Raw genomic sequence first — 25,826 nt, 5'->3', positions numbered from 1 at the left:
GGGTCAGGTTGTAAAATACAGATGTTAATGATTGGGAAGTAGGCTGCAGAAGTCAAGCTCCAAACAGATGATACCAGGAAAAGGGCTCATAATATTCATCCCGTGTCTCTGTAAGAATCCTAAGCTAGGTGTACTCAGTGTTGCAAGTCTCTTTATCTGTAGGGTCATTAGGCAGAAATTCCCCAGGTGGCAGGTACTAGCAGGTCAAATGCTCAAATATAATACCGTTTGGAGTCAGAGAGACCAAGGTTAGTATCCCCACACTACCACTTAACTAGCTCAGTGAGCCTGGGCAAATTAATTAGCCACTTGACTTTTTCATCTGTAAAGTGGAAAAATGCCTACCTCTCAAAATTTTTGTGCATAACAACTTACATAATGTAGGTAATGAACTCAGTACAGTGCCTATCCCCCTGAAAATGACAATTATAAAATAAAACGCACTTGTATATGTAATTGAGAAGCAGATATTGGTTTGCTCTACTGGTTTAGCTAACGGCTTTAAGCATATAAAACTCCTTTGTCTGCTGGGATGTCAACTTTTTAAAACTTAAATGAGTACAATTTTTTAACACAAGTTCCAAATGTGGAAAGGACATTCTGTATTTGCAGTTAATTCTAAAATTAAGCTACCTTTAGAATAATCCTTCTGTAGGATCCAGAAATAACCAAGGGACCCAGCCCCTAGATTCTAGCAACTGACAGAAAACTAGGTGGAGGTTTCCCATTCTTCCCTGTCTCCTTAATCCAGCGGGCTTCTGAATCAGAGATGTTTTGTGTAGAGATGGGCCTTCTCTCTTCCAGGCCAACTCTGAAGTAACCGCCCTTACCCAAGTTTTCGTTGAGCTGGAATAACGCCAGCAGAAGACTGTAGTAGGTGTGCCTCGAGTGTCCTCAAACAATTCCTGAAGCTTCCAGAATCCTTGTAATAGCCCACTGAACCACCTGAGGCAACTCCACCCACTTCCACACACCTGCTCTTCTTTCTAACCCAGGTAAGCAATCCTGCAGCCCGCCTTCGCAGGTGACCAATCAGAGAGCGCAGAGTGAGCCGGATGGGGCGGGTCCAGTTTGGCGCTGACGACGAATCACCTGCCTCAGACAGAAGGGGCGGAAGCGGAAAAGAGCTGAAAGTCCTGGTTTGGCCCTGGGTTCCGCTGTGGGGGATGTCCCGTGCGAGTGAGTAAGGAGGTCCTAGGGCTTTACCTACTTGCAGAATCGCGCGAAGAGACGCCTGCCAGTGCGGGAGGTAGGGAGCTCGATCCCCAAAGAAAAGAGCCACTGTACAGCAGCTGCAAGACAGAACCGGAGTGTGCAGGGTCCCTAGAGGCCGGTTCTGGTCGGCGCTGCTCTTCTGGAAGCCATGGTGCAGGCAGAGCTCAGGGCGATCCCCAGGTGAGGGCAGCGGCTCTGCCTGGGATTCCACTGCAGTAGAACCGAGTAGATGCGTGGTGGAGAAGAAAGGATGTTGCCCACGCTGCTCCCCGATAGCACCCTGATCGGCCACATTTGCAGGAGCAGCAGCAGCAGAAGACACAGAGCCGGTCCAGGAGGCGGCTCGAGCTGTTAGTAAAGTCGCCCGAGAGCTTTTTCTCCGTAGTATGCGAGTTGACAAAACAGCCAGAGAACAGGGCTCCCCTTTACAATCTTTTCAAGCTTTTTTCCCTTGCTAACCGGATCCGATTTGTGTGAAAACATGCCTTGCACTTGTACCTGGAGGAACTGGAGACAGTGGATTCGACCTTTAGCAGTGGTCCTCTACCTGGTGTCCATAGTGGTTGCGGTTCCCCTATGCGTCTGGGAATTACAGAAACTGGAGGTAAGAGGATTCTGCACCGTTAGCCTCTACACTTTCTTCTACCCATCTAAGATTGGGAAGGAGACACCCTTCCCCCATTTCTGCCTTGACAATTCTGAAAACCATCTAATGTAAATGAGCCCACTCTTAGGATATAAACCTGTCTAGTTTCTTGTTCACGGTTCTTCAAGTCACTCTACAGGTGGAGGTGGGACCGGGTCGAGAAAATAGAATATATTGATACAGCTGCTTAGAAGGGCACCGTTTTGCAAGCATTCATCAGTTCCCTGAAAGGTAATTTTATTCCTGAAATCTGATCAGTTCAGATACTGGACTAAAGTAGGTCAAATAAACTACCTTGAAAACCATGTATTGAATTTTATTAGCTTTTAACTAGCTTCCTGAATCAAAGGATTCTAGTTGTTTTAACTTTAGTGTTTGTTTTTACTGTGGAAATTAGCTCTTACTCAACAAAGGTTTTGCAGAAAGTCCCTTATATATATTTTTGATGTCATATGCTTATTGTGACATCAGTAATGTACTACAAACTGGAAAACCCCAAGGTAAATAACTCCAATATAAATATTATATAATGAACTTTAAATTCGGGGTTAATATAACCCAGCAAGTACTTTTACAGAGAAACACCTATTACAACAACTATAACAAGACCATGACTATTTTAGGCCTGTCTTTATTGTGGAAATGATTTTTACATAGTTAAGCAAACTGTATTTAATATACATTTGTGTTCTCTATTTAGACTAAATTATTTTCTGTTGACTTTCCTATACTAGCATAGTCCATATAGTTATTTTAATGGCCACGTAATATTCTGCTACATTAGATATTTCCCATTTGTTACATATTTAGATTATTCTCAAAATTTGTCTATAAAAACTTAGGTATAAGCATCTTAATACACATGGGATTTTCTTACTTTGAAATATTTCCTTGGAATATGGTATAGGAATTACTTTAAAGGTTAATAATATGCATAATATCAATCCAGTTTAAGGCTTCTCTTAGTTGTTAGTTTCAACTGTAGTTTTTAAGTGCCACTAGCTTTTAAGAAAAATTTCAATCTGCAATCTGCACTGCTAACATCCTAAGCCAGTTTCTCAGCATGTCTTGCCTGGATTCTTCTCAACACACCAGCCAGAGGAGTAACCAGTTAAAACATGGCACATTAGGTGTGTCCTCTTAAATCACTTCTAGTCTTAAAGGCCAGTATTCCTCACTGTGGCCATCAAGGTCCAGCATGATCTGACACCACTCCCACCCGATCCCCTTCTGACTTTTTCTCCTCAAGTCCTAGGCTTCCACTGCATGGCTTTGCTCAAAAATCCCAGGCATGCTCCCTCCTTGAACCTTTGCACAAAGTTTCCCCTTCATAGAACGTCCTTTCCCTAGGTATTATTCTCATTCCTTTATGTTCTTCAGGTCTTTACTCAATTATCGCCTGACTACTCTATTTAACATTGTAAACTTCTCCTCCCTAAGTCTTTGTATTCCTTTCTCTGCTTTATTTTTTTTTCCATAGGACTTACCACCATCTACCACAATACATATTTTACTTCGTTTTCTTTCCCTCTCTTTCTGCCTAAATGACTAATACTTGAATACATGACTGAGTCCCAGTGATAAATCAGGCTTTGTATACTGTATGAGAAAACACTTATCTCCATAGAACCTAGTGATGGAGACAAAGGGAACCAACAAAAACAAGTCAATAAAATTGTATAAAATGCTGTGGAAGAAACCAGAAAAGATCTGAGAAGTTAACAGGCAAAGCAGTCTAATTGCATAACTTCAAAAGACCACTCTACCAGCTATGGAAAATAAAGTGGGAGTGAAGTGAAGTGAGAAAGCTCTTTATGGTAGTGAGAGGTGGTGGGTGCCTGGGCTATTGATGGTTTATGGCCCCGGTAAGGATAGCAGGAGTAGAAATGGAAAACTGAATTGTAAGTATCCTTAGAAGTGAGCAAACAAGACTTGGCAGGAGATTGGGTTCCAGAGGAGAAGGAATGAGAGAAAGAAAGAAATCAAAGATGATTCTGAAGTTTTTGGTTTGAACAACTATGTAAATGGTGGTGCCAATTACTGAGATAGAAAATTGAGGGTTAGGAACAAGTTTAACAGAAATTGAGTTCTGTTACGAACAATTAGTTTAATAAGAGACATTCAATAGGCATGTCAGATATACTGCTGGATATACACATCTAATGCTCAGAAAGATTTGACCTGAAGATACAAATGTGGGAGTTTATCTTAGCCTGCTCAGGCTGTGGTCAGAAAATACTGTAGTCTGAGTGGCTTAAACTACAGAAATTTATTTTCCCACAGTTCTGAAAGCTCATCACATGCCTGTGGTGGGGCATATACTCATTTATGGAATGGTAGAATGACCATCTACACTGTTGAAACTATTTTTCCCACTCTCTTGGCTGACCACATATACCTGAAGTTAATTCGCACATGATGGCATGCTGCTCTGTAGCCTGTTTACCTCATCCCACTCATCCTCATGCCCTAGGAGTTCCAGATGTCAGTTCTTTCTCCCCTCAGGACGACTGAGCCCAGAAAGCACTCTCTCCTATTCATCTCCACTATTTGTTTTGAAGCATTTTGCTAAGGGAGAGTTAACTTATTCTTGGATGCTTGTCTTTAAGGGTTTTTTCTTTCCTCTCTACTTTCCTCAAGTTACCCTAGAAAAAAACTCTCTTTATCTCCTCCTCATTTCGTAAGCCAAAAAACTCAACGCGTGGCTGATAAGATTAAGAATAATACTACTAGTATCTATATCATTGTGTGTCAAATTTAAATAAATTATTTGGAGGTAAACATTAAAGAATTATATTGATAATTTCTGCAGATACCTAGTATTGAGTTATTCTAGTATAATGTTACTTACGTATATACACATATAAAATTGGTTAAATTTCTTATGCATGTAGCTTTTATATAGCTCAAAAATCAAAACAACTGTAAAACCAATAATTAAAATTAATGACATTAAAGTGGAGAGATGATGTCTTTCTGAAACTAAATTACCATTTGCCATGTACAAATGATATTATGTGGTACAGGATTTTAAAATTTGACCTGCAGTGACCAAGTCTCTACTCATTTATGATTGTTTTAAAAAACAAAAACAACTTTCTTCCTTAGAGCACACTGAGGAGACTTGACCTTCATTAGTCACAAGCACACATAAAACCAAGTTCTAGTTTTTGGAACTGAAGCAATCAAAAAAAGCAATTACTTGGCAATACTTTTTTTTCCTTTTCTTTTTCTTTTTTTTCTTTTTTTTTTTAAGACACAGTCTTGCTCTGTCACCCGGGCTGGTGTGAAGTGGCATGATCATGGCTGACTGCAGCTTTGACCTTCTGGGCTCAGGTGATCCTCTGATGCCCAGCTATTTTTTTCTGTTTTTTGTAGAGATGGAGTTTTGCCGTGTTGCCCACGCCGGTTTTGAACTCCTGGGCTCAAGCCATCTGCCCGCCTCAGCCTCACAAAGTGATGGGATTACAGGCATGAGCCACTGTGCCTGGCTGCAGTACCATTCTTAATGATCACTTTATAATAAAGCCGATCTAGAATATGCTTATGCTATTACTGTTTTCTTAGATCATCACTGAAATTTCACTTTCCTTGGTTTTGGTAACCTGTTGTCCACCATGGTCTGAAAATATTAAATAGAAAATTTCAGAAATAAGTAATTTATAAGTTTTAAATAACTTATTACAATATATAATTGTTCTATTATTGTTGTTACCACTTACTGTGTGTTCAGTTTATGAATTAAACTTTATCATAAGTATATATGTATAGGAAAAAACATAGTATATGCATATAGGACTTGGCACTATGTACGGTTTTCGGCATTCACTGGGGGTCTTGGAACCTTGCCCCCACATATAAGTGGAGACTACTGTACTCAATTTTAAATGAAATGAATGAAAGCAAAAAGCCCATACTGAGTGCTCAGACATTCCTTTTAGAATCTTCACCTCCATATATTTGCTTTTAATTTACTGCTTTAACACCCCCACAATCAGCAAGACTTTGTATTGGCTTTTTGTTTGTTTTTGTTTATGAGACACGGTCTCACTCTGTTGCCCAGTGTGGAGTACAGTGGCACGATCATGGCTCACTGTAGCCTTGACCTCCTGGGCTCAAGCAAATCTCCCACCTCAGCATCCCTAGTAGGTAGGATTACAGACACATGCTATCACGCCTGGCTAATTTATTTTTTGTAGAGACGGCATCTTGCCATGTTGCTCAGGCTGGTCTGGAACCCTTGGGCTCAAGCAGTCATCCTGCCTCAGCCTCCCAAAGTGCTGGGATTATAGGCATAAGCCACCTCACCCAGCCCTTTCAAGCATTCTATATATTTTACTGTAGAAATTTATTGTTGTAAAATTACATTTGTTCTGCATACTTTTGTTTTCTACCTCTTTTATCTTTGGCCCCGGTAGAGGAAGAAAAAGTCTTATTCAAAACTGAAACTGGGCCGGGCATGGTGACTCATGCCTATAATCTCAGCACTTTGGGAGGCTGAAGAGGGCAGATCACTTGAGGTCAGGGGTTCCAGACCAGCCTGGCCAACATGGCAAAACCCTGTCTCTATTAAAAATACAAAAAATTAGCCAGGCATGGTGGCAGGCGCCTGTAATCCCAGCTACTTGGGAGGCCGAGGCAGGAGAATCGCTTGAACCCCGGAGGCAGAGGTTGCAGTGAGACAAGATTGCGCCACTGCACTCCAGCCTGGGCAATACAGCAAAACTCTGTCTCAAAAAAAAAAGAAAAGAAACAGTGGTACTTAAAGTCGTAGACCTCAGTTCTATTTTAATTGTAAACTGCTCAACCCTTCAAGCATCAAAAATAAATGCCCACCTAGTCCTCTTTAAAAAAAAAAAAAAAATCATATTCTTTAAGGCAAGATTACAAGTTAGTATAAAAGGCTACTCCCCCAATTGTTTTTCAATTTTTCTTTCCTAGAGACAGGGTCTCACTTTGTAGGCCCAGGCTGGTTTCAAACTCCTGGCCTCAAGCCATCCTTCCACCTTGGCTTCCTCAAGTGCTAGGATTATAGACACAAGGCACTGAGTCCAGCCAAGCTCTTTCATTTTATTATCAGAATTTGTACTAACATATTATTTTGTTGCTTAAGGTTGGAATACACACCAAGGCTTGGTTTATCGCTGGGATCTTTTTGCTGTTGACTATACCTATATCGCTGTGGATGATATTGCAACACTTAGTGCATTATACACAACCTGAACTACAAAAACCAATAATGAGGTAAAACAATATATTTGATTCCACTAGTGTTGTGTTGGCTTATTTCATAAACATGACAAAATTTTTTTAATTTACGTTTTCGTTTTTCAATAGGATTCTTTGGATGGTACCCATTTACAGTTTAGATAGTGTAAGTATGTTTCATTTTTATCTCATTAACTAAACTTGTTTGATGATACTAGCTATACTTACAGAATGCTTAAGATAATGAAAGTATGTTACTGACAATAAGGAGTCAGATTAATAAGAAAAGTAAAAAGGTTCACTTGTTTCTGATGTTGATAGAGAATAAAAAGTATGATAATTAAAAATGTAAATGTGATATTTTAAATGTTTAAAAATCTACAGCTGTTTGCTTTCTTTTAAACTTTCAGATTGGTAAAGAATGTAATATTTTAAATTATATTACCACTCATTTTATTAAGTCTTTTATTTGAACCACAAATTTAAAAACCTTCCCCAGTGGATACACATGAAATTGTTACAGATGACTGCTTCTAATTTGAGTAAATATAAAGGAAATATCTTTAGCAGCATTATCTGTGATCGTATTAAGAAAAGCTTCAGATTTAAGAACTCAAGTACTTACTTTAACTTCTCTATTATTTACCCCTCACTTATGTTTTTGTTTACCAATATCTAAGATGTTTATTGTTTTTAAAAATTCATTTCACAGATTGTCTGATAGCCCTCATGATAAATTTTAGAGAGTCTCCTATAAGTATATGACAAGACATCTAAAGCATAAAAGTTAGCTTATTGTGAGTACCATGAAAGGAGTGGTGATTCATTTTATCTTAGCTGCAACTATCTTTAACATCTGTGCTTTTTCTTAGTGGATAGCATTGAAATATCCCAACATTGCAATATATGTGGATACCTGCAGAGAATGCTATGAAGCTTATGTAATTTACAACTTTATGGGGTTCCTTACCAATTATCTAACTAACCGATATCCAAATCTGGTATTAATCCTTGAAGCCAAAGATCAGCAGAAACATTTCCCTCCTTTATGTTGCTGTCCACCATGGGCTATGGGAGAGTAAGTATGTTTGGTTTAATTTTTTGTGTTTTGGTTTTTCATCTAAGCCGAGTTTTTAAGTAGCTATCAGCTCTTTACAAGGCAGTGTGTTAAGTACTAACAGCAGAATAGTAAGTATAAGACACAGTTCCTACCCTGATGTAGCTCATAGTTGTTTGAAGGCTAACAAAACACAGTTTTGTAATCCCACATACATGTTAGTCTTTTTTACATTATTAATCCCAAATCAAAAAATTAAAGTATTGCAGGTAAAAACAGTAATCATTTAATCAATATGCTTTTGCAGTTGAGAACCAAGGTCTGCAGATCTTATGTAAGAACACACAGCTAGTTAAAAGACAGAGATAAGATAGTCTAGGTTGTAGAACTGCATATATGAAATAGGAGCAATAAATAGCAGTGTTTGGTAACATAATATATAATACATTATTATATGTTCATTTCATTTTGAAAAATAAATTGAGATTGCAATCGCATTTATTATACAAATGAACCCTTTGGTATTTTTCAACAAGCAAACATTTGGAAACAGTGTTTTAGAAAGATTAATTTTGCAATATCATAAAGAATGAATTGGAGGGATGAAGATTGCAGAGATGGGGAAATAAATTAGGAGTTTATAATAATCTATTTGTGAAATAAAACTGAAAAGGAGGGATGAGATTGGAACAGAAAAGAAAGGCAATAAGAGAATGCAACTGAAAAATCAGTAAGACTTGACCACTAATGCAACTGCCCAAGGGGTTCACCTTACTGGCTGCCTAGACAGACTGATTGATCAACATAAGGGAATTACAAAAGATAAGAGTAATTCACACAGAGCCAGCTGTGCAGGAGACAGGAATTTTATTATTACTTAAATCAGCCTCCCCAGGCATTCAGGAATCAGAGTTTTTAAGGATAATTTGCTGCGTAGGGGGAAGCCAGTGAGCCAGTTAGTGCTGATTGGTGAGAAATGAAATCATAGGGAGTTGAAGCTGTCCACTTGCACTGAGTCAGTTCTTGGGTCGGAGGCCACAAGATCAGATGAGCCAGTTTGTTGATCTGGGTGGTGCAACGGTTCCATCAAGTGCAGGGTCTGCAAAATATCTCAAGCACTGATTTTAGGAGTAGTTTAGGGAGGGTCAGAATCTTGTAGCCTCCAGCTGCATGATTCCTAAACCATAATTTCTAATCTGCTGCTAAGGTTAGTTCTACAAAGGCAATCTAGTCCCCAGGCAAGAAGGAGGTTTTGCTTTGGGATAGGGCTGTTTCTATAACTTTGGGAAAAACTATAAACTAAGTTTCTCCCAAAGTTAGTTCAGCCTATGCCCAGGAATGAACAAGGACAGCTTGGAGATTAGACACAAGACAGAGTCGGTTAAGTTAGATCTCTTTCACTGTCTCAGTCATAATTTTGCAAAGGCAGTTTCACTAATAAATGAGGAATAAGGTGGAAATTACAAGCCAAAGTAAATGAAGGTAATGAGTCTAGACATACAACATAAGAATGGCTGCATTGCCTCCTATGCAGTACAGGACCATTTGTACAACCTCCTGACAAATTTTGTCTTTATTTACACCCTTGAAATGACAGGGAGCTACCTGGCTTTTTAAAATAATAAGCTACTAAGGTGTTCCTTTGACAAATATGTATTGAGCACCAAGTATGTGCTAGTATAAAGATAGATCCTAGTGCACAGAACAGACATAGAGCTCATGGAACTTAGTTTGGTTAGGAGAGTTAGGAATTAAATGAAGACACAAATATATAGTTACTTATTTCAGAAAATGCAATGAAGGAAAAAGAACAGGAGGCCATGAGAGAGAATAGTAAAGACAAATTAATGTAGATTGGTTATCAGGGGAGAGAGATTGTGCTCAACTCTGAAGGCAACAAGGACAAATGGGCATTTATAGATAGAGGATGTTGAGGGGGTCAGTGAATGCAGAATTATGAAGAGGGGACATCAGGGCTAGGAGGATTCTCATCAAACTGACTGAACAGGATTCTTGCCAAAGACAGGCCAAGGCCTTAGTCATCAAGGGTGGGGGCTGAGGAATTTGATCAGATGTTAAAGGTGATCAGGTAACAAAAGGGGCTGGGGAATGACTTAGCAAGATTCTTCTAGACAGACTTACAGACCAAGGACAGGGTCCAAGGATGAAGAGGAGTTGAAAAGAGGAGTCAGAGCTTGTCTAAAGTTTGGTAAATGAGTCTTTATCAAATGAGAAACCATTTTTAGGATGTTATGCAGAAAACAGGTGTCTAAATTTCATTTTCAAAGATTACTGTTTTGTTTTGAGATAAGAGTCTTGCTCTGGTCACCCAGGCTGGAGTGCAGTGGCACAATCTCAGCTCATTGCAACCCTTCTCCCAGGTTCAAGCGATTCTTATGCCTCAGCCTCCCAAGTCGCTGGGATTATAGGCATGTGCCACCATGCCCAGCTAATTTTGTTATTTGTTTTGTAGAGACAGTTTTGCCATGTTGGCCAGGCTGGTCTCAAGTGATCCACCCACCTCAGCCTTCCAAAGTGCTGGGATTACAGGCATGAGGATTGCTTGAGCCCAGGAGTTTGAGACTAGCCTGGGCAATACAGTGAGACCACATCTCTACAGAAAATTTAAAAATAGCTGCTGTGGGGGCACACACCTATAGTCCCAGCTACTCAGGAGGCTGGGGTGGAAGGATCGCTTGAGCCCAGGAGATCAAGGCTGCAGTGAGCCATGTTCACACCACTGCACTCCAACCTAGGCGACAGAGTAAGACCCTATCTCTGAAAAAAAAAAAAAAAAAAAAAATGGCATTTAGATAATTTGTTTCCTGCCATCCATATTCTTCTGCCACTGTTATTAAGGATGACTAAATTGAAAGAATTAACTATAAATATGGTATCATTCATCAAAGTGATTTTAATTTGGAGGCTTTGGGGAAAATCTGATGCTATTTAATAAGTAGTTGAAATTTTAAGTTCTTTTTCTTTTACAGAGTATTGCTGTGTAGGTGCAAACTAGGTGTATTGCAGTACACAGTTGTCAGAACTTTCACCACCATCGTTGCTTTGTAAGTACTTGCATTTTATATGAATTTTTTTTTTTAATCGTTGGGCTCTTATGTGGAAACAACTAAGTAGAAAACAAAGTGTTAATGTGCTTATTTATAATGCAGGTCTAGTCTGTTGTTAAAAAAAACAACACTATATAGAAACTTACTCTATTAAAATGAATAACATGACCATTTATAGGCAAAGAATCATCACAGGGGTCTTCTAAATATTTACATCCTCTCTAGAGCTAGCTTGCTCTAAAGCATTTTGAAAAAAAGAAAAAAAAATGCTTTCTTTTTCAAATACATAGCTTTACAGAAACCCTATTGCCTGAAGTTAAAGTATGCTACTTTAAGTTCATTCCAGTTTTATTTTCTACATAATGTAGAATATGTTAGAAGCACTCTAAGAAAGAAGTCATATTTTCTTTTAATATATTCTGTCAAGGCTTAGAATTGAGGTAAAATGGGTTATCATTACGCTACCTGGCAAAACTATTTCCTAAAAATTCAAAAACATCAAATACTTTAATGCCAATAGATTACATGTTTTATCTCTTAGTTGTTACTAATATTCTTCTTGCTCACAGAGGAAAAGTGAAAAGAAAGACTGGTGAAAAAATTCTTTATTCTGCCTTTGAGCTAGCAATTATTTATCCATTTAATTATGAAGGCATGCTTTATTTCCCTGCAGCTTAGAAATTGGGTAAGATTCTAATAATACTGATGGTAATATTTATTTGAAGGCATCTGGGTCTTCATAAAATTTACCTCCAAGACAATTGAGGGGAAAAAATTAACTACAGTTACATACACCTGCATTATATTATGTTTTACAATCAAGCTTTCCCAAAATTAGACAGCAAAGTTGGTTTTTTAAAATTTAGTACTCTTTCTGGTTTACTGTTATGTGTCTTATTTGGAATTTCCTTCTAGATGAAGGAATAATCATATAGTAACATGTCTAGAAAAATGGGGCCGGGCGCGGTGGCTCACGCCTGTAATCCCAGCACTTTGGGAGGCCGAGGCGGGCGGATCACGAGGTCAAGAGATCGAGATCATCCTCACCATGATGAAACCCCGTCTCTACTAAAAATACAAAAAAAATTAGCCGGGTGTGGTGGCACGGGCCTGTAGTCCCAGCTACTTGGGAGGCTGAGGCGGAAGAATTGCTTGAACCCAGGAGGCGGAGGTTGCAGTGAGCCGAGATTGCGCCACTGCACTCCAGCCTGGAGACAGAGCAAGACTCCGTCTCAAAAAAAAAAAAAAGAAAAATGGGTTTCTTTTCATTTTTGAACTACCTCTATATCCAAAGTCTAGTGATTGTCAATGGAATCTCTCAAATAAACTGACTTCTAAATTCTCTGTGTCCAAAGTCGAGTGATTGTCAATGGGATCTCAAATAAACTGACTTCTAAATTTAAGTATTGCTATTGCTGTATTTTAAAGTACAATTTTGATTTAGTTAAATATAGAGATATCTCATTTTTAATTTTTTAGAATCTGTGAGCTGGTTGGTATATATGACGAAGGGAACTTTAGCTTTTCAAATGCTTGGACTTACTTGGTTATAATAAACAACATGTCACAGTTGGTAAGTAAATGTTCATTTTTCTTAACTGTACTAAATTAGTATCTATAAATAAATTTTTTTTTTTTTTTTTTTTTTTGAGACAGAGTTTTGCTCTTGTTACCCAGGCTGGAGTACAGTGGCGCGATCTCGGCTCACCGCAACCTCCGCCTCCTGGGTTCAAGCAATTCTCCTGCCTCGGCCTCCCAAGTAGCTGGGACTACAGGCGTGCACCACCATGCCCAGCTAATTTTTGTATTTTTAATAGAGACAGGATTTCACCCTGTTGACCAGGATGGTCTCTATCTCTTGACCTCGTGATCCACCTGCCTCGGCCTCCCAAAGTGCTGGGATTATAGGCGTGAGCCACCATGCCTGGCCAATAAATTTCTTTAGACAGAGTTTCTTCTTAAGGCTTGCTTCTTTTTAATCTTTCTATAGATTAAATTTGAATTTTTTTAATTTTTCAAATATAAATTTAATTTATAGGAAGATTTATAGGAAGACTTGAAAAAAAATATACATCTTAATACATATATAAACATATAATAATGTCTTTGTTATTATTTGGTGACTTATACCCTCACATGTTGACCATGTTTGTTCATTTATTTCTGTTGCTTATTGCATAGCTATATGAGTATGTCATAAATAAAAACACAGTGCTACATAAAAAAAAAATACATACACACAACACACCCACATATACTGAGCATATTCAGAAGAGAAAATATCAAATTGGTATTTCACGGTACAGAGTTTCAATTAACATGCAAGAATAAAATTCTCTGTTATATATTTGGAGTAAAAGGAAAATTGAGAGAATGCCAAGTTTAAAAAAATAGAGGATATTTTAGAAACTGTAATGTTCCAAAGATCTATGATGTAATGTTCTATTTGATCTTATGAGCTTAAAAAAATGTGCATTTTATTTATATTCTTTGGCTAATGCTTTCAGCAAAATAATTTAGATGCAGTGGTGTGCACATTTGGTATTAAATGTCCATGTAGCCAAAGCTTTCCCACATGTTTATCCTCTTTGGAACCAGTAATTCTGTTTCTGGGAATGTATTCTAAAGAAATATTCAGAAGTATGTTTGCCTAAAGTATCTTTGTGTATAAAGCTAACTACTTGTAAATAACAAAAGGCTAAAAGCAATCCAAAAACCAATGATGGGTACTAGTTGAATACACTATGGTCTTTCCATTGACCAAAATATTAGGCAGTTATTAAGAATAAGCTTGATGAAACATATAGAACTTAGGTATTTTAAGTGGAAAAAACATTAGGCAATAAAATTTTGTTAGTTAATTCATGACAGTTATTTACAAACTGGCTTATCTGTACAAAGGATGATTGGAGACCATTAAAAACTTTATTCTTTGTTTACTACTTTCATATTCTAAAATAAATTTAGCATTTTATATTATTTTAATGGGGAAAAGTGAACTTTGAGGAAAATGTGTATTGTTATTCAGCACTACACTAAGTTATTACAGATTTCTAAAAATAGTTACTGTCTTGTTAATTTTTAAAAATAAATCTAGCTGCACTAATACACTACCCTCAGGAAAAATTGTTTCATTGATTCTTTACATTCAGATTTCAGTCACCATTTTTATTGAAATTGTACTTGTTTAATGCGTTACCTTAATGACATAGGATAGACTAGGTAATAAGCTAAAGCCTTATAAAATTAGTGGTCATTTATGTTTAAAAGCCATTGCAACAGATGGATGTTTTTTATTTTAGCTGAACAAGAGCCATTTCTTCCATTTATGTCAGTCATTTGTTTATTGTTCCCTTATGGAACCCAGGAAGTGAACACTTAAAAACATTTTTCAGAAAGATATTGTATATAGTATATCTTCATCTATAATAAACTATAAGAGCTTGTTAATCTAAAAATAGAATAATAAAGCCTAGAAAAGTTTGCCTGAAACATTACTCTGTACCAGGTCTCTGGTATGTAACTTTAATATTTCTGTTACCCTATCTATCTATTCATACTGAAGAAGTTTAAATGTTAATCTTGTTTCTAGTTTGCCATGTATTGTCTCCTGCTATTTTATAAAGTACTAAAGGAAGAACTAAGCCCAATCCAACCTGTTGGCAAATTTCTTTGTGTAAAGCTGGTGGTTTTTGTTTCTTTTTGGTAAGTGTTAATTTCTTTTAAATGTTCTCATTTTCTGAAGGGCAATAAAAACGGTTAATAAGGATGATTTTTAAACATAGTCTTAATGCAGACGATGGATTAAAATGTCTATACTTATATTTTTAAAAGTTCATCCTTTTAGCCCTTCTAGGATTTTCAAAATAAATAGATGGTCACTTCATTTATATGAAGAAAATAGTTTGAAACAACCTAAATATCTCAATACTAGAATTATTATTAAAAATAAATCATGGCCCTGTCATATAATAGGATACTATGCAGTTTGGAAGAAAGCATGATGTAGAATATTTAATAATATGGGGAAATAATCAGTAAATATTTTTAAAACAGAAGGAAAACTATACATAGTCTCAATTTAGTAAAGAGGGTGCAGTGGCTCACACCTATAATCCCAGCACTTTGGGAGGCCGAGGCAGGTAGATCACCTGATGTTGGGAGTTCAAGACCAGCCTGGCCAACATGGTGAAAGCCCATCTCACTAAAATACGAAAATCAGCCGGGCATGGTAGCAGGCACCTGTAATCCTAGCTTACTTGGCAGGGAAGGCAGGAGAATCACCTGAACCCAGAAGGCGGAGGTTGCAGTGAGCAGAGATCACACCACTGCACTCCAGTCTGGGCACCAGAGTGAAACTCCCATCTCAAAAAAAGAACAAAAAAAAAATTTATAAAGAGGTGGGTAATAAGGATCCTAGAAACAAATATACCAAATTTAACAGCTAGAAATAATACAAAAAGGGAAAAAGAAAAATCCCTGAAATCCCACCACCCAGCGAAGAATGATTAACATTTTGGTAAACCTGTGTTACATATAAAACTCCAGAGAAAGTTTGTGGAATTCGACAATGTGTACAGTATATTGTAGATGTAGTTATTTGTCAGTAAAGAAAAGTAAAATTTTGTTGTTTGGCAGAGGGGTGGGTATTTTTCGTGGGGTTTTTTTTTTTTTTTTTTTTTTTTGCTTTTGCTTAGTATTCTGTTATGTGGATATAACTTTTCACTAATCTCCTTTTGATATTTAGGTTGTTCCTAATTTTTTGACCATACAAGAAACACTGAAGTGAATATTCTTGTATATAGAACTTTGGAAGTGTGTCTAATTCATTATTTGCTATTTAAATTTACCTGGGGCCACTATCTCTAGATTTGTTTGAAATGCTCAGCTTCACTCCCTATCTTGGGACAAGTGTACTAGAAAAATAAATTTGTAAAGCAAATTAATATATTTAACATAGATACAGTTTCTTCAGCAATATGCTGTCAAGGCAGGGTGGTGGTGGACCACAGGTTGTGCTGGGGTCTTTTTTTTAATGGCACATTTTTTAAAACTACTGCTCATTTTATGCTTGATATAGATTTGGCGTTTACCTTTTCCTAACATATAGGCAAGCAGTAGTTATTGCTTTGTTGGTAAAAGTTGGCGTTATTTCTGAAAAGCATACGTGGGAATGGCAAACTGTAGAAGCTGTGGCCACAGGACTCCAGGTAAGTAGTGCCATCTCTGAATTCAGTAGAACTTCACTATTTGTTAAGCATTTCTATGTATCTCCCCTAAACCTGACAACACACAGGGTATGGGGCTATTATCCTCACTTTTCAGGTGAGAAAATAGGGGAACCCTAGGGAAACTGGCCATAATTACTGATTTGTAGCAGAGCCATGAGTAAAACTTGGATTTCATTATTCCTATGTCTAATTCTCTTTCTACATTTCTCTTTGTAATCTTTGGGTGGTGCAATGCAATATACTTAATGTGATTGAGAATGAAATGTACTTTGCTAAGAAATACTTGAGGTTGGCCAGGTGCAGTGACTCACACTTGTAATCCTAGCACTTTCTAAGGTCAACACTGGGGGGATGACTTGACTCCAGGCATTTGAGACCAGGCTGGGCAACAAACAGAGACCTCATCTCTACAAAAAATTAAAAAATAAAACACTTAGCCAGGCACAACAGCACTTGCCTATACTCATAGCTACTTGGGAGACTCAAGTGGGAGGATGGCTTGAGCGCAGGAGTTCAAAGCTGCTACTTGAGGAAGTGCAAAACAGATTTACATTTTGACATTTTGTCTTTTTATGAAGAGGTCAAAAATAATTATTTTAGAAAACTGAAAAATGAATATAATCTGAGAAGGAGTAAACAACTGTTTATCTTGGCATTTGTGAAAAGCAGAGAAATATAGCACTCTACAAAACTAAATTTAAATCCAAAGATGGCTGATATTGTTGTTGTTGTTGTTATAGGACTTTATTATCTGTATTGAGATGTTCCTCGCTGCCATTGCTCATCATTACACATTCTCATATAAACCATATGTCCAAGAAGCAGAAGAGGGCTCATGCTTTGATTCCTTTCTTGCCATGTGGGATGTCTCAGATATTACAGATGATATTTCTGAACAAGTAAGGCATGTTGGTAAGTACCAGCTATTTAATTAAACCAAATAAGTTAAGTAAGATATTGAATTTCTCCTACTAGAGCAATTTAGTAGCTATTTAGAGATGAAAAAACACTTTAAAGCAGTACCACAGTCCAGGCTCATCAACTTTGGGGAGTGGGAGAGGGGGAAGTGAGGAGCGTATTTTTAGAATGGTAAGTTTATAATGGTAAAAATAACTTTTGACTAACATAGAAAACTTTATTAAAGGACGGACAGTCAGGGGACATCCCAGGAAAAAATTGTTTCCCGAGGATCAAGATCAAAATGAACATACAAGCTTATTATCATCATCATCACAAGATGCAATTTCCATTGCTTCTTCTATGCCACCTTCACCCATGGGTCACTACCAAGGGTTTGGACACACTGTGACTCCCCAGACTACACCTACTACAGCTAAGATATCTGATGAAATACTTAGTGATACTATAGGAGAGAAAAAAGAATCTTCAGATAAATCCGTGGATTCCTGAACAGTATGGAAAAGCAAACTGTGCAACTGCTGTATTATATCATTACCTGGTATCCCATGGATTTTGTGCTTGGGACAAACCATAAAAGATGGAAAATGTCAACACAAAAATAGCTGAAAGCCAGGTACAACTACAGGATTTATATATGTAAGTTTTGTATATCAAAAATAATTGGTCTAAATTTCCTAGACTTAGACTTGATTTCTTAACATTCGAGTATCACATACTCAAATGGTAGACAATGACCCCAACTAAATCTTCCTGATGTTACACTGCTTTATCAAGAGGATAGACATTTTTTAAAAAATCAGTACTTCCTACCACTGCTGCATGAATATAATGCTCTGGAATTAACAGAAAGCATAATGCAGAAATACAAATTAGTGGAACTTAAATCATAATCATGTGCCATATAAGCTCACCTAACAAACAGTTATATCTCTATTTCTCAAATGAATGTCTTTCAATAAATAAGAATTTATCATTTATTTTCTGCAACATTTTTATGTCTCATTCTTTAAACATAAACTCTTAATGTTTTAACAAAAATTTCTTGATTAGAGGCACAGTGAAAAAGAAGTCAGTCCAAAAAAAAGTACTACTTTTCGTCAGTGCTATTAAAGGTGGCAGCAAATGTAAATCTTGGCAGAGTGGTCTTAATTCCTCATGAAACCACAGTCAGAAGACATGTAGGTGCTATTTGGGAAAAGTTTATTACCTAGGATGGGGTTTCTCGAATTGCTTATCACAACCCCACTGCATGTTTGACATTTTACAATGAAAATAATAAAATAGAAAATGCACTGTATTTTACAGAAAGCAAAGATAGATAAGTATTGTTTCTCAAAGCCTTTGCTTTATGTATATATAGTGGTTCACAATAATTATACAGTCTTTTTTCTGTCCACTATTATAAACATTTCTATTAATAGTAAAAGTGAGCTATATGTAAAAACCCCAAAGATACACACACAAAAAAAAAAATCCGTTAGAACAAGTGAATTCAGTAAAGTTTCAGAATACAAAATCAACATACAAAAAACACTAGCATTTTTATACATAAATAAATAATGATCTAACTGAAAAAGCAAGATGCCATTTATGATAGTATTAAAAAAAATACTTAAGAATAAATTTAACACCAAGGCAGTAAAAGATCTGTACACTGAAAACTATGAAATATTGATGAAAGAAATTAAAGACACAAATAAATGGAAAGATATCCTGTGCTCTTGGAAAAAATTAGTAGTTAAAATGGTCACACTACCCAAAGCAATTCAGAGTCAATGCAATCCTATCAACATTCCAATGGCATTATTTATAAAAATAGAAAAAAATCCTAAAATTCATATGTAACCATAAAAGACCCTGAATAGGCAAAATAATACTGAGGAAAAAAAGTTGGAGACATCACATTTCCTAATTTTAAATTACATTACAAAGCTATAGTAATCAAGACAGTATGGTACTGGTATAAAAACATATACATAGACCAGTGGAACAGAAGAAAGAGCCCAGAAATAAATCCAAACATATAGGGTCAACTAATTTTTGACAAAGACACCAAGAAGACACAGCAGGGAAAGAACAATCTTCATTAAGTGGTGTTGGGAAAACTGCATTTCCACATCCAAAACAATGAAATTGGACCCTTAGACCTACACAACAGTCAACCCAAAATGGATAAAAGACCTACATGTAAGACCAGAAACTATAAAACTAGAAGAGAACATAGAAAAGTTCCTAGACACTGACCACTGGCAATGATTTTTTGGATATCACACCAAAAGCTCAGTCAACAAAAGCAAAAACAAATGTGATTACATCAAACTAAAAAGCTTCTGACAGTAAAAGTCAACAAAATTAAACAATAGCCTACAGATTGAATAAAAAATATTTGTAAGCCATACATCTGAAAAAGGGTTAATATCCAAAATTTATAAAGAATTCATACAACTCAATTTTTAAAAGGGGCAAAAGACCTGAATAGACATTTCTCCAAAGAAGACACAGATGGCCAAGATGGCCAACAGGTATAGAAAAGGGTGCTCAACATAATTATCAAGGAAATGCAAATCAAAACCACTCTGAAATACTACCTCTCACCAGTTAGGCTATTATCAAAAAAAAAAAAAAAAAAAAAAAGACAACATGTTATGATGGTGTGGAGTAAAAGGAACTCTGTGCAGTATTGTTGGGAATGTAGGTTGGTACAGCCATTATGGAAAACAGAATGGAAGTTTCTAAAGAAAGATAAAACTACCATACGATCCAGCAATCCCTCTTCTGCGCATATACTCAAAGGAAATGAAATCACCACCTTGTAAATATATCTGCAGTCTGTGTTCACTGCAGCATTCACAGTAGCCAACATATGGAGACAATTGAATTGTCCTTTGACAGATGAATAAAGAAACTGTATATATATGCATACACACAACGGAATATTATTCAGCCCTAAAAAAAAAAAAAAAACCAATGCTATCTTGCCATTTGCTACAACAGGCATAGGCCTGAAGGACACTGCTAAAATGAAATAAGCCGGACAGAAAAAGAGATATTGCATAATCTCACATATATGGGGAATCTTAAAAAAAAAATCAAATATATATAAAAATAAAACTGGTTATGTGGCTGGGAGGAATGGGGAAGTACAGCTCAAAGGATTCAAGGTAGCAGATATGTAAGATGAACAAGTCTAGAGACCTAATGTACAATATGAGGATTTTAGGTAATAAAATTGTACTGTATTTGGGATTCATGCTAAATGAGTAGATTTTTGCTGCTTTTGTCAAGAACAAAAAATAGATGGGTAACTGATGATGGATATATTACTTTGCTTCACCTTATATACCTTAAATGTATGCAATAAAACTTATTTTAAAAATAAAGCTGGGTAGTATAATGAGAAAACAATAGGCAGTCTGAAGCAAAGATGTGTCTTATTTTCTTTGTGACTTATGAAGAGCATACAGCATATAGGAGGCATGATAATGATCTTCCTTAATCTATTTCAAAAGTCTATAAAAATTGGATCAATTAATACACTTACTGTGCATCCAAATCAAAACTTGGTGAAAAATAGTTTAGGATTAATTTTCTTCAATTTAATTTTGCTTTGTTACCAGCTTTTAAATGTTCTTTTGCCAAAGTAGACCAAGAAAAATGCTGCCTCCTGAAGATTTATTCCCTGACACCTTTACTGTTTTAATTACATTTAGCTTATAGCTTAAATTCTTATTCAAGTTGCATTCTCAAAACAAAACCTGAGATGTTTCAGATGTACACTGAGTATTTAAAGGAAGCAAGATCAGAATTTACAGTTAACCATAACCCTCAGTCTTCAGTGGAAGCCTTTCAGTGTTTCCCAATTGCAAGCTTGGATTTAAGAAAAAAGGCCAAGATGCCTACAAATTTAAAGTTTTGCTTTACTTACTGACACATGACAATAACAATGAGACTATTACAATCCTTATTCCATAAAATCAAGCAAAAGAAGTTTCCTAATTCAAAAAACTAGTGATGTATCCTTTTCTAGAAAGCAAGTCTGCAGCAGTATTTCTATAATAAGGCTACTCTTTAATTTAGGATCTTTTAAAATATGCTTTATTAATGTCAATTTTTAAAAATATTTGACCATTACAAGGAATTTTTATATATTCCCAGGAATTAAGACAAGAATTTTTGTACTTGACGCTGTATTTAAAGTTTTCATTGAAAAACTGCTCTTCATTGCTTTACTGTGATGCTGACATTGCTTTTGTGGTGCTGAACGTTGAGTACAAGTTCCTCTCCCATTTCAACCTGGATGGGGTTATCTAAAACAACTGCAGCTTGTTTCCAGTGGGAAGCTTCACTTGAAGTATCCAACCAAATCTCTTCATCAAGGTACATATGATACCAAAATGGAACAGCCGTCACTCTTCCAGATTTACAAATGTGTACCTATGAAAATTAAGAAATTAGGAAAATAATCAGAGTACATAGACAAGACTTAGATAAGTCTCTTTTTACTTTTAAATACAAAAAATTATTTTAAAATACATTTCACCACCCAATTTGTATTAATATTAACCTATTCACTAATATTTACTTATATCCATTTTTGTATGTTGTTCAGAAAATAAGATTTAAATCTTTAAAGCAGCCAAAACTATGTATACAAAGTATTACCTAATTTAATTATTCTAAACATAACAAAATCCTGTTTTGTGTTGTACTTACCTTTACTTCTCTGTTAGAGGTGTTCAAATATGGAGTCATTAAATCTAGTCTTAAGAGTTCCACTGGCTTGCTTAAAGGTATACAGGGCAATGAGGATAGGTCCAAAAATACACGTATAGGTACCTAAAGAAAGTATAAATTTTTCACTTTCACTTGTTTTGTGGTCAGGGCTCAAGCTTTTCACTTTTACGCATTCCTTTTGTGGTCAGGGCTTGCTTTGACACTTGGCTCAGTATGATAGATTACTTTTTACATTACCTCCTTTATATTCCCACATCAAGCTAAGGCTGCCTTTCATTGCTGCAGTACAGAAAGAATGAACAAACCAAGGTTTAGGCAGGTTAGACAATTTGCTATGGTTTCCATTACCTGTAGATCTTTTATTTGGATGAGAGCAGATTAAATTTTTACTTAAGCCAAACAGCTCTAAAATTTTTAAGTCAAAGATTTGCTTATGAAATAATAGTACAACACTAAATGAATTGTTTCAGAAATGATGCCAGATTCAATCAAACAATAATGAATTTCATTTGAAAAATAAGTTTATTTCTAAAAGGCAGTGGTTCTCAATCTTGGCTACAAATTAAAATCACCTGGGGAGGTTTTTTAAAGCCCAAATGTTCAGGCCACCCCCAAATCATCTGGCGTTAGGATCCACAGATGTTTCCAATGTACAAAGTTGAGAATCACTGTTAAGTGTTCTATCAAGTTTAGTAGCAATGGAATGCTACTATTAATACTAATAATTTTTAATCTCATCATTTGAAACAGAAAGGAAACTGTCATTTAAAAAACACTTTTCTTTGAGTAAGGCGAAACAGGACACAGATACATTCACCTCTCCCTGGGCATCCTTGAAAGCATAAAACCTTTCTTCCCATAAAAACTCAACAGTGACCCCACTCGATTTCTAAGACTCCTCGTTATGCCTTTTGTTCCTATTTTTACATCAAACACCAAAAGAAGCCCTAGATTCCCATGTCACCTCTTATCACCTGCCTCCTAATCCCCACACTGCTGAACCCATACCTCGTAGTTGGCCCCAACTTTTCTCTCACACTAACTTTACTGGCCCACTCCTGTCTTTTTTTTTTTTTTTTTTTTTGACAGAGTCTCACTCTGTTGCCCAGGCTGGAGTGCAGTGGTGGGATCACTGCTCACTGCAACCTCCGCCCCCTGGGCTCAAGTGATCCTCCCACCTCAGCCTCCCAAGTAGCTAGGACTACAGGTGCCCACCCCCACATCTGGCTAATTTTTGTATTTTTTGTAGAGATGGGCTTTTGCCATGTTGTCCAGGCTGGTTTGAACTCATGGACTCAAGCAATTTGGCCTCCCAAAGTGCTAGGACTACAGGCATGAGCCACCATGCCTGACCCTCCTGTCATGTTTGCTAGCTCCTTCTATATAACCAATCTAGAGCTCGTAATTTTAGTTCTCTAGAGTTCAGTTCCCAGCCCTCTTTATCTACATGCCCCCCATGGCATTTCATCCAGTCTTATGGCCTTAAATACCAGCTACATGCTGCTAAGTGCCAAATTTAAATCTTCAGCCCAGAGCTTTCTCTGAATTCTTACCCAATTGCTCAGTGATCAAAGCTACACACAAAGCCTGATCCTATTTTGCCTATTATCTGTAAATGGGAACTATTCTTCCAGATGCTTTCACCTAAAAAAAAAATGGGAGTCCTCCTTCATAGCCCACATCCAACTTATCAAAAATTCTACCTTTATTTATTTTCAGAGACAAGGTCTTGCTGTTGCCCGGACTGTAGTGCAGTGGCACAACCTTAGCTCACAGTAGCCTCAACCTCTTGGGTTCAAGCAGTCCTCCCACCCCAGCCTTCCAAGTAGCTGGGACTAGAGGGGCATACCACCGTGCCCAGCTAATTTTTGTAACTGAAACAGAGTCTCACTTTGTTGCCCAAGCTGGTCTTGAACTCCTGGGCTCAAGCAATCCTCCCACCTCGGCCTCCCAAAGAGCTGGGAATGTAGGCATGAGCCACTGCACCCAGCCCTACCTTTAAAATATATCTAGTATCTGACCATTTTGCAACACTTTCACTGCTACTACTCCAGTCAAAGCCACTGACACCTCTCATCTGGATTACTACAATAATTTAATGCCTTTGCCTGGTCTCACCAGTGTTTTATTCCTAACGCAGCAACCATAGCAATCATAAACAAACGTAAGTCACATCATGTCAAGCCTCTGTTCAATACCTTCCAGTTGTTCACTACCCTTTTCAGAGCAAAAACCAAAGTCCTTACAATGGCCAGAGGGCCTAATACTCTGCATCTCTCACCACTCTCCCTCTTGGTGTCTTCTTGGGATTTCTGATACTCCAATCATGTTCTTGCCTCAGGCTATTTACACTTGCTGATCCTTTGTGTGATTGCTTCCTTATTTCTTTCAAGTCTCTTTTAACTATCACTTACCCATGAGTCCTTTCCTTAGGTGTAACCTACAGAAAATAGTATATCCCATACTCCAAACTCCCTTAGCGTGCTTTATGTCTAAGCACTTCTCACCGTCTATCACAGCAGTCTTTTTACTTGTTTATCGTCTCTTCCAATGCAAATAAATGCTAAATCCATGAGTGCAGGAACTTATTTTTAATTTCATAGCCATATTCCCAAAATCTAAAATGTACATGTAGTAGACATTCAGTAAACATTTGTTAAATGATACAGTTGTTTTCTGTTAAAACTTCATTTTGTTTCATTGGTTCAGTCAGTTGTCTATAATAGTCAGATAATCATCATATTAAAGGAGAGGAGACAATAACATCTATGAAAATGAGTGAATGGTCTACAAAATGTAAAACTGCCAGGAAAGATTATGGAGCTTCTTGAGATGAGAGGTCATCAGTTGAAGCGAGATTCCAGTCGCAGGGGCCAGCTGTAGCAGTACTAGTGTAGAGAATGCAGAGTTGTGTTTAACAAAGGTAGGGTTTTTTAAGGCCAGTAGAAAAACTGAAGATATTTTTATTTTTAAATTATATAAATAATTATATAAAAAATATAGTCCATGGAAATTAAGCTGTTCAGGGAAAAGAGGATATGAGATAGAAGTACAATGAAAAGATGGCAGGATCAATATATTGTAAATTCTGGCAAAATCAAAAAACTGCTGATGTCATGATCAAGAGTAAATGAGGCAGAAAGATAGGAGATAGTGTTCTGGGACCATACAAAGAAATAAACTTCTCTACCCTCTGGTAACTGTATTCTCTATTAAACCCTTAAAAAAACTGAGATTAAACAAACTGTAAAACCACAGTTTGTCAGCCTTGAAAAACATTTCTCAACTAATTTATATTTGTTCAGCAGGTATTGCTCATTGAAGACCTAAAAGTTAGCTATAACTTCAATTCTGTACTCACCATCTAACTTCCCAAAATTGTTTCGGCTTACGTGACAGATCCCACCTCCTTACTTTCTCAGTCTCCTACCCCGAACTTCTTCCCTAGACCTTCCATCCACTCCCACTATTTTGTATTCTATTGCTAGTGTCTGTGCCAGTTTCGGCTCATTTCTAAATCTTTTTTGTTGTTGTTGTTGAGACAAGGTCTGGCTCTTATCACCCAGGCTGGAGTGCAGTGGTGTGGTTTCAGCTCACCACAACCTCCACCTCCCAGGCTCAAGCAGTTCTCCTACCTCAGCCCCACAAATAGCTGGGACTACAGGCATGCACTACCATGCCCAGATAATTTTTGTATTTTTCGTAGAGACAGGGTTTCCCCATGTTGCCCAGGCTCATCTCAAACT

The 25,826-nt window shown here is 36.9% G+C and overlaps 2 protein-coding genes across 3 annotated transcripts in view; one reads left to right on the top strand and one right to left on the bottom strand.

Annotated features, from left to right (window-relative positions):
• The first annotated feature begins 1,122 nt into the window (after window positions 1-1,122).
• TMEM184C (transmembrane protein 184C) lies at window positions 1,123-20,769 on the top strand. Its single transcript, XM_021666717.2, is given in 11 exon segments — window positions 1,123-1,647; window positions 1,650-1,819; window positions 6,975-7,105; window positions 7,199-7,235; window positions 7,942-8,147; window positions 11,117-11,191; window positions 12,674-12,767; window positions 14,787-14,899; window positions 16,305-16,404; window positions 17,166-17,337; window positions 17,570-20,769. Coding segments are annotated over 11 exon segments (1,410 nt in total). The 5' UTR covers window positions 1,123-1,601; the 3' UTR covers window positions 17,836-20,769.
• PRMT9 (protein arginine methyltransferase 9) overlaps window positions 18,530-25,826 on the bottom strand; it is a 48,088-nt gene continuing 40,791 nt past the window's right edge. For both annotated transcript variants that reach the window (XM_021666714.2, XM_021666716.2), the window contains 2 exons: window positions 22,060-22,182; window positions 18,530-21,780 (listed from right to left, as the gene is read on the bottom strand). In XM_021666714.2, coding sequence (XP_021522389.2) covers window positions 21,565-21,780; window positions 22,060-22,182 — 339 coding nt within the window. In that variant the 3' untranslated portion in view covers window positions 18,530-21,564. The remainder of the gene's footprint in view (window positions 21,781-22,059; window positions 22,183-25,826) is intronic.

The sequence above is a fragment of the Aotus nancymaae genome, unplaced genomic scaffold, assembly GCF_030222135.1.
Source record: "Aotus nancymaae isolate 86718 unplaced genomic scaffold, 86718_ANA_hifiasm-v0.15.2.pri h1tg000033l, whole genome shotgun sequence".
NCBI classification, from domain to species: domain Eukaryota; kingdom Metazoa; phylum Chordata; class Mammalia; order Primates; family Aotidae; genus Aotus; species Aotus nancymaae.
Note: the sequence above shows the minus strand (reverse complement) of the source record. Positions and strands in the feature narration are given on the sequence as shown.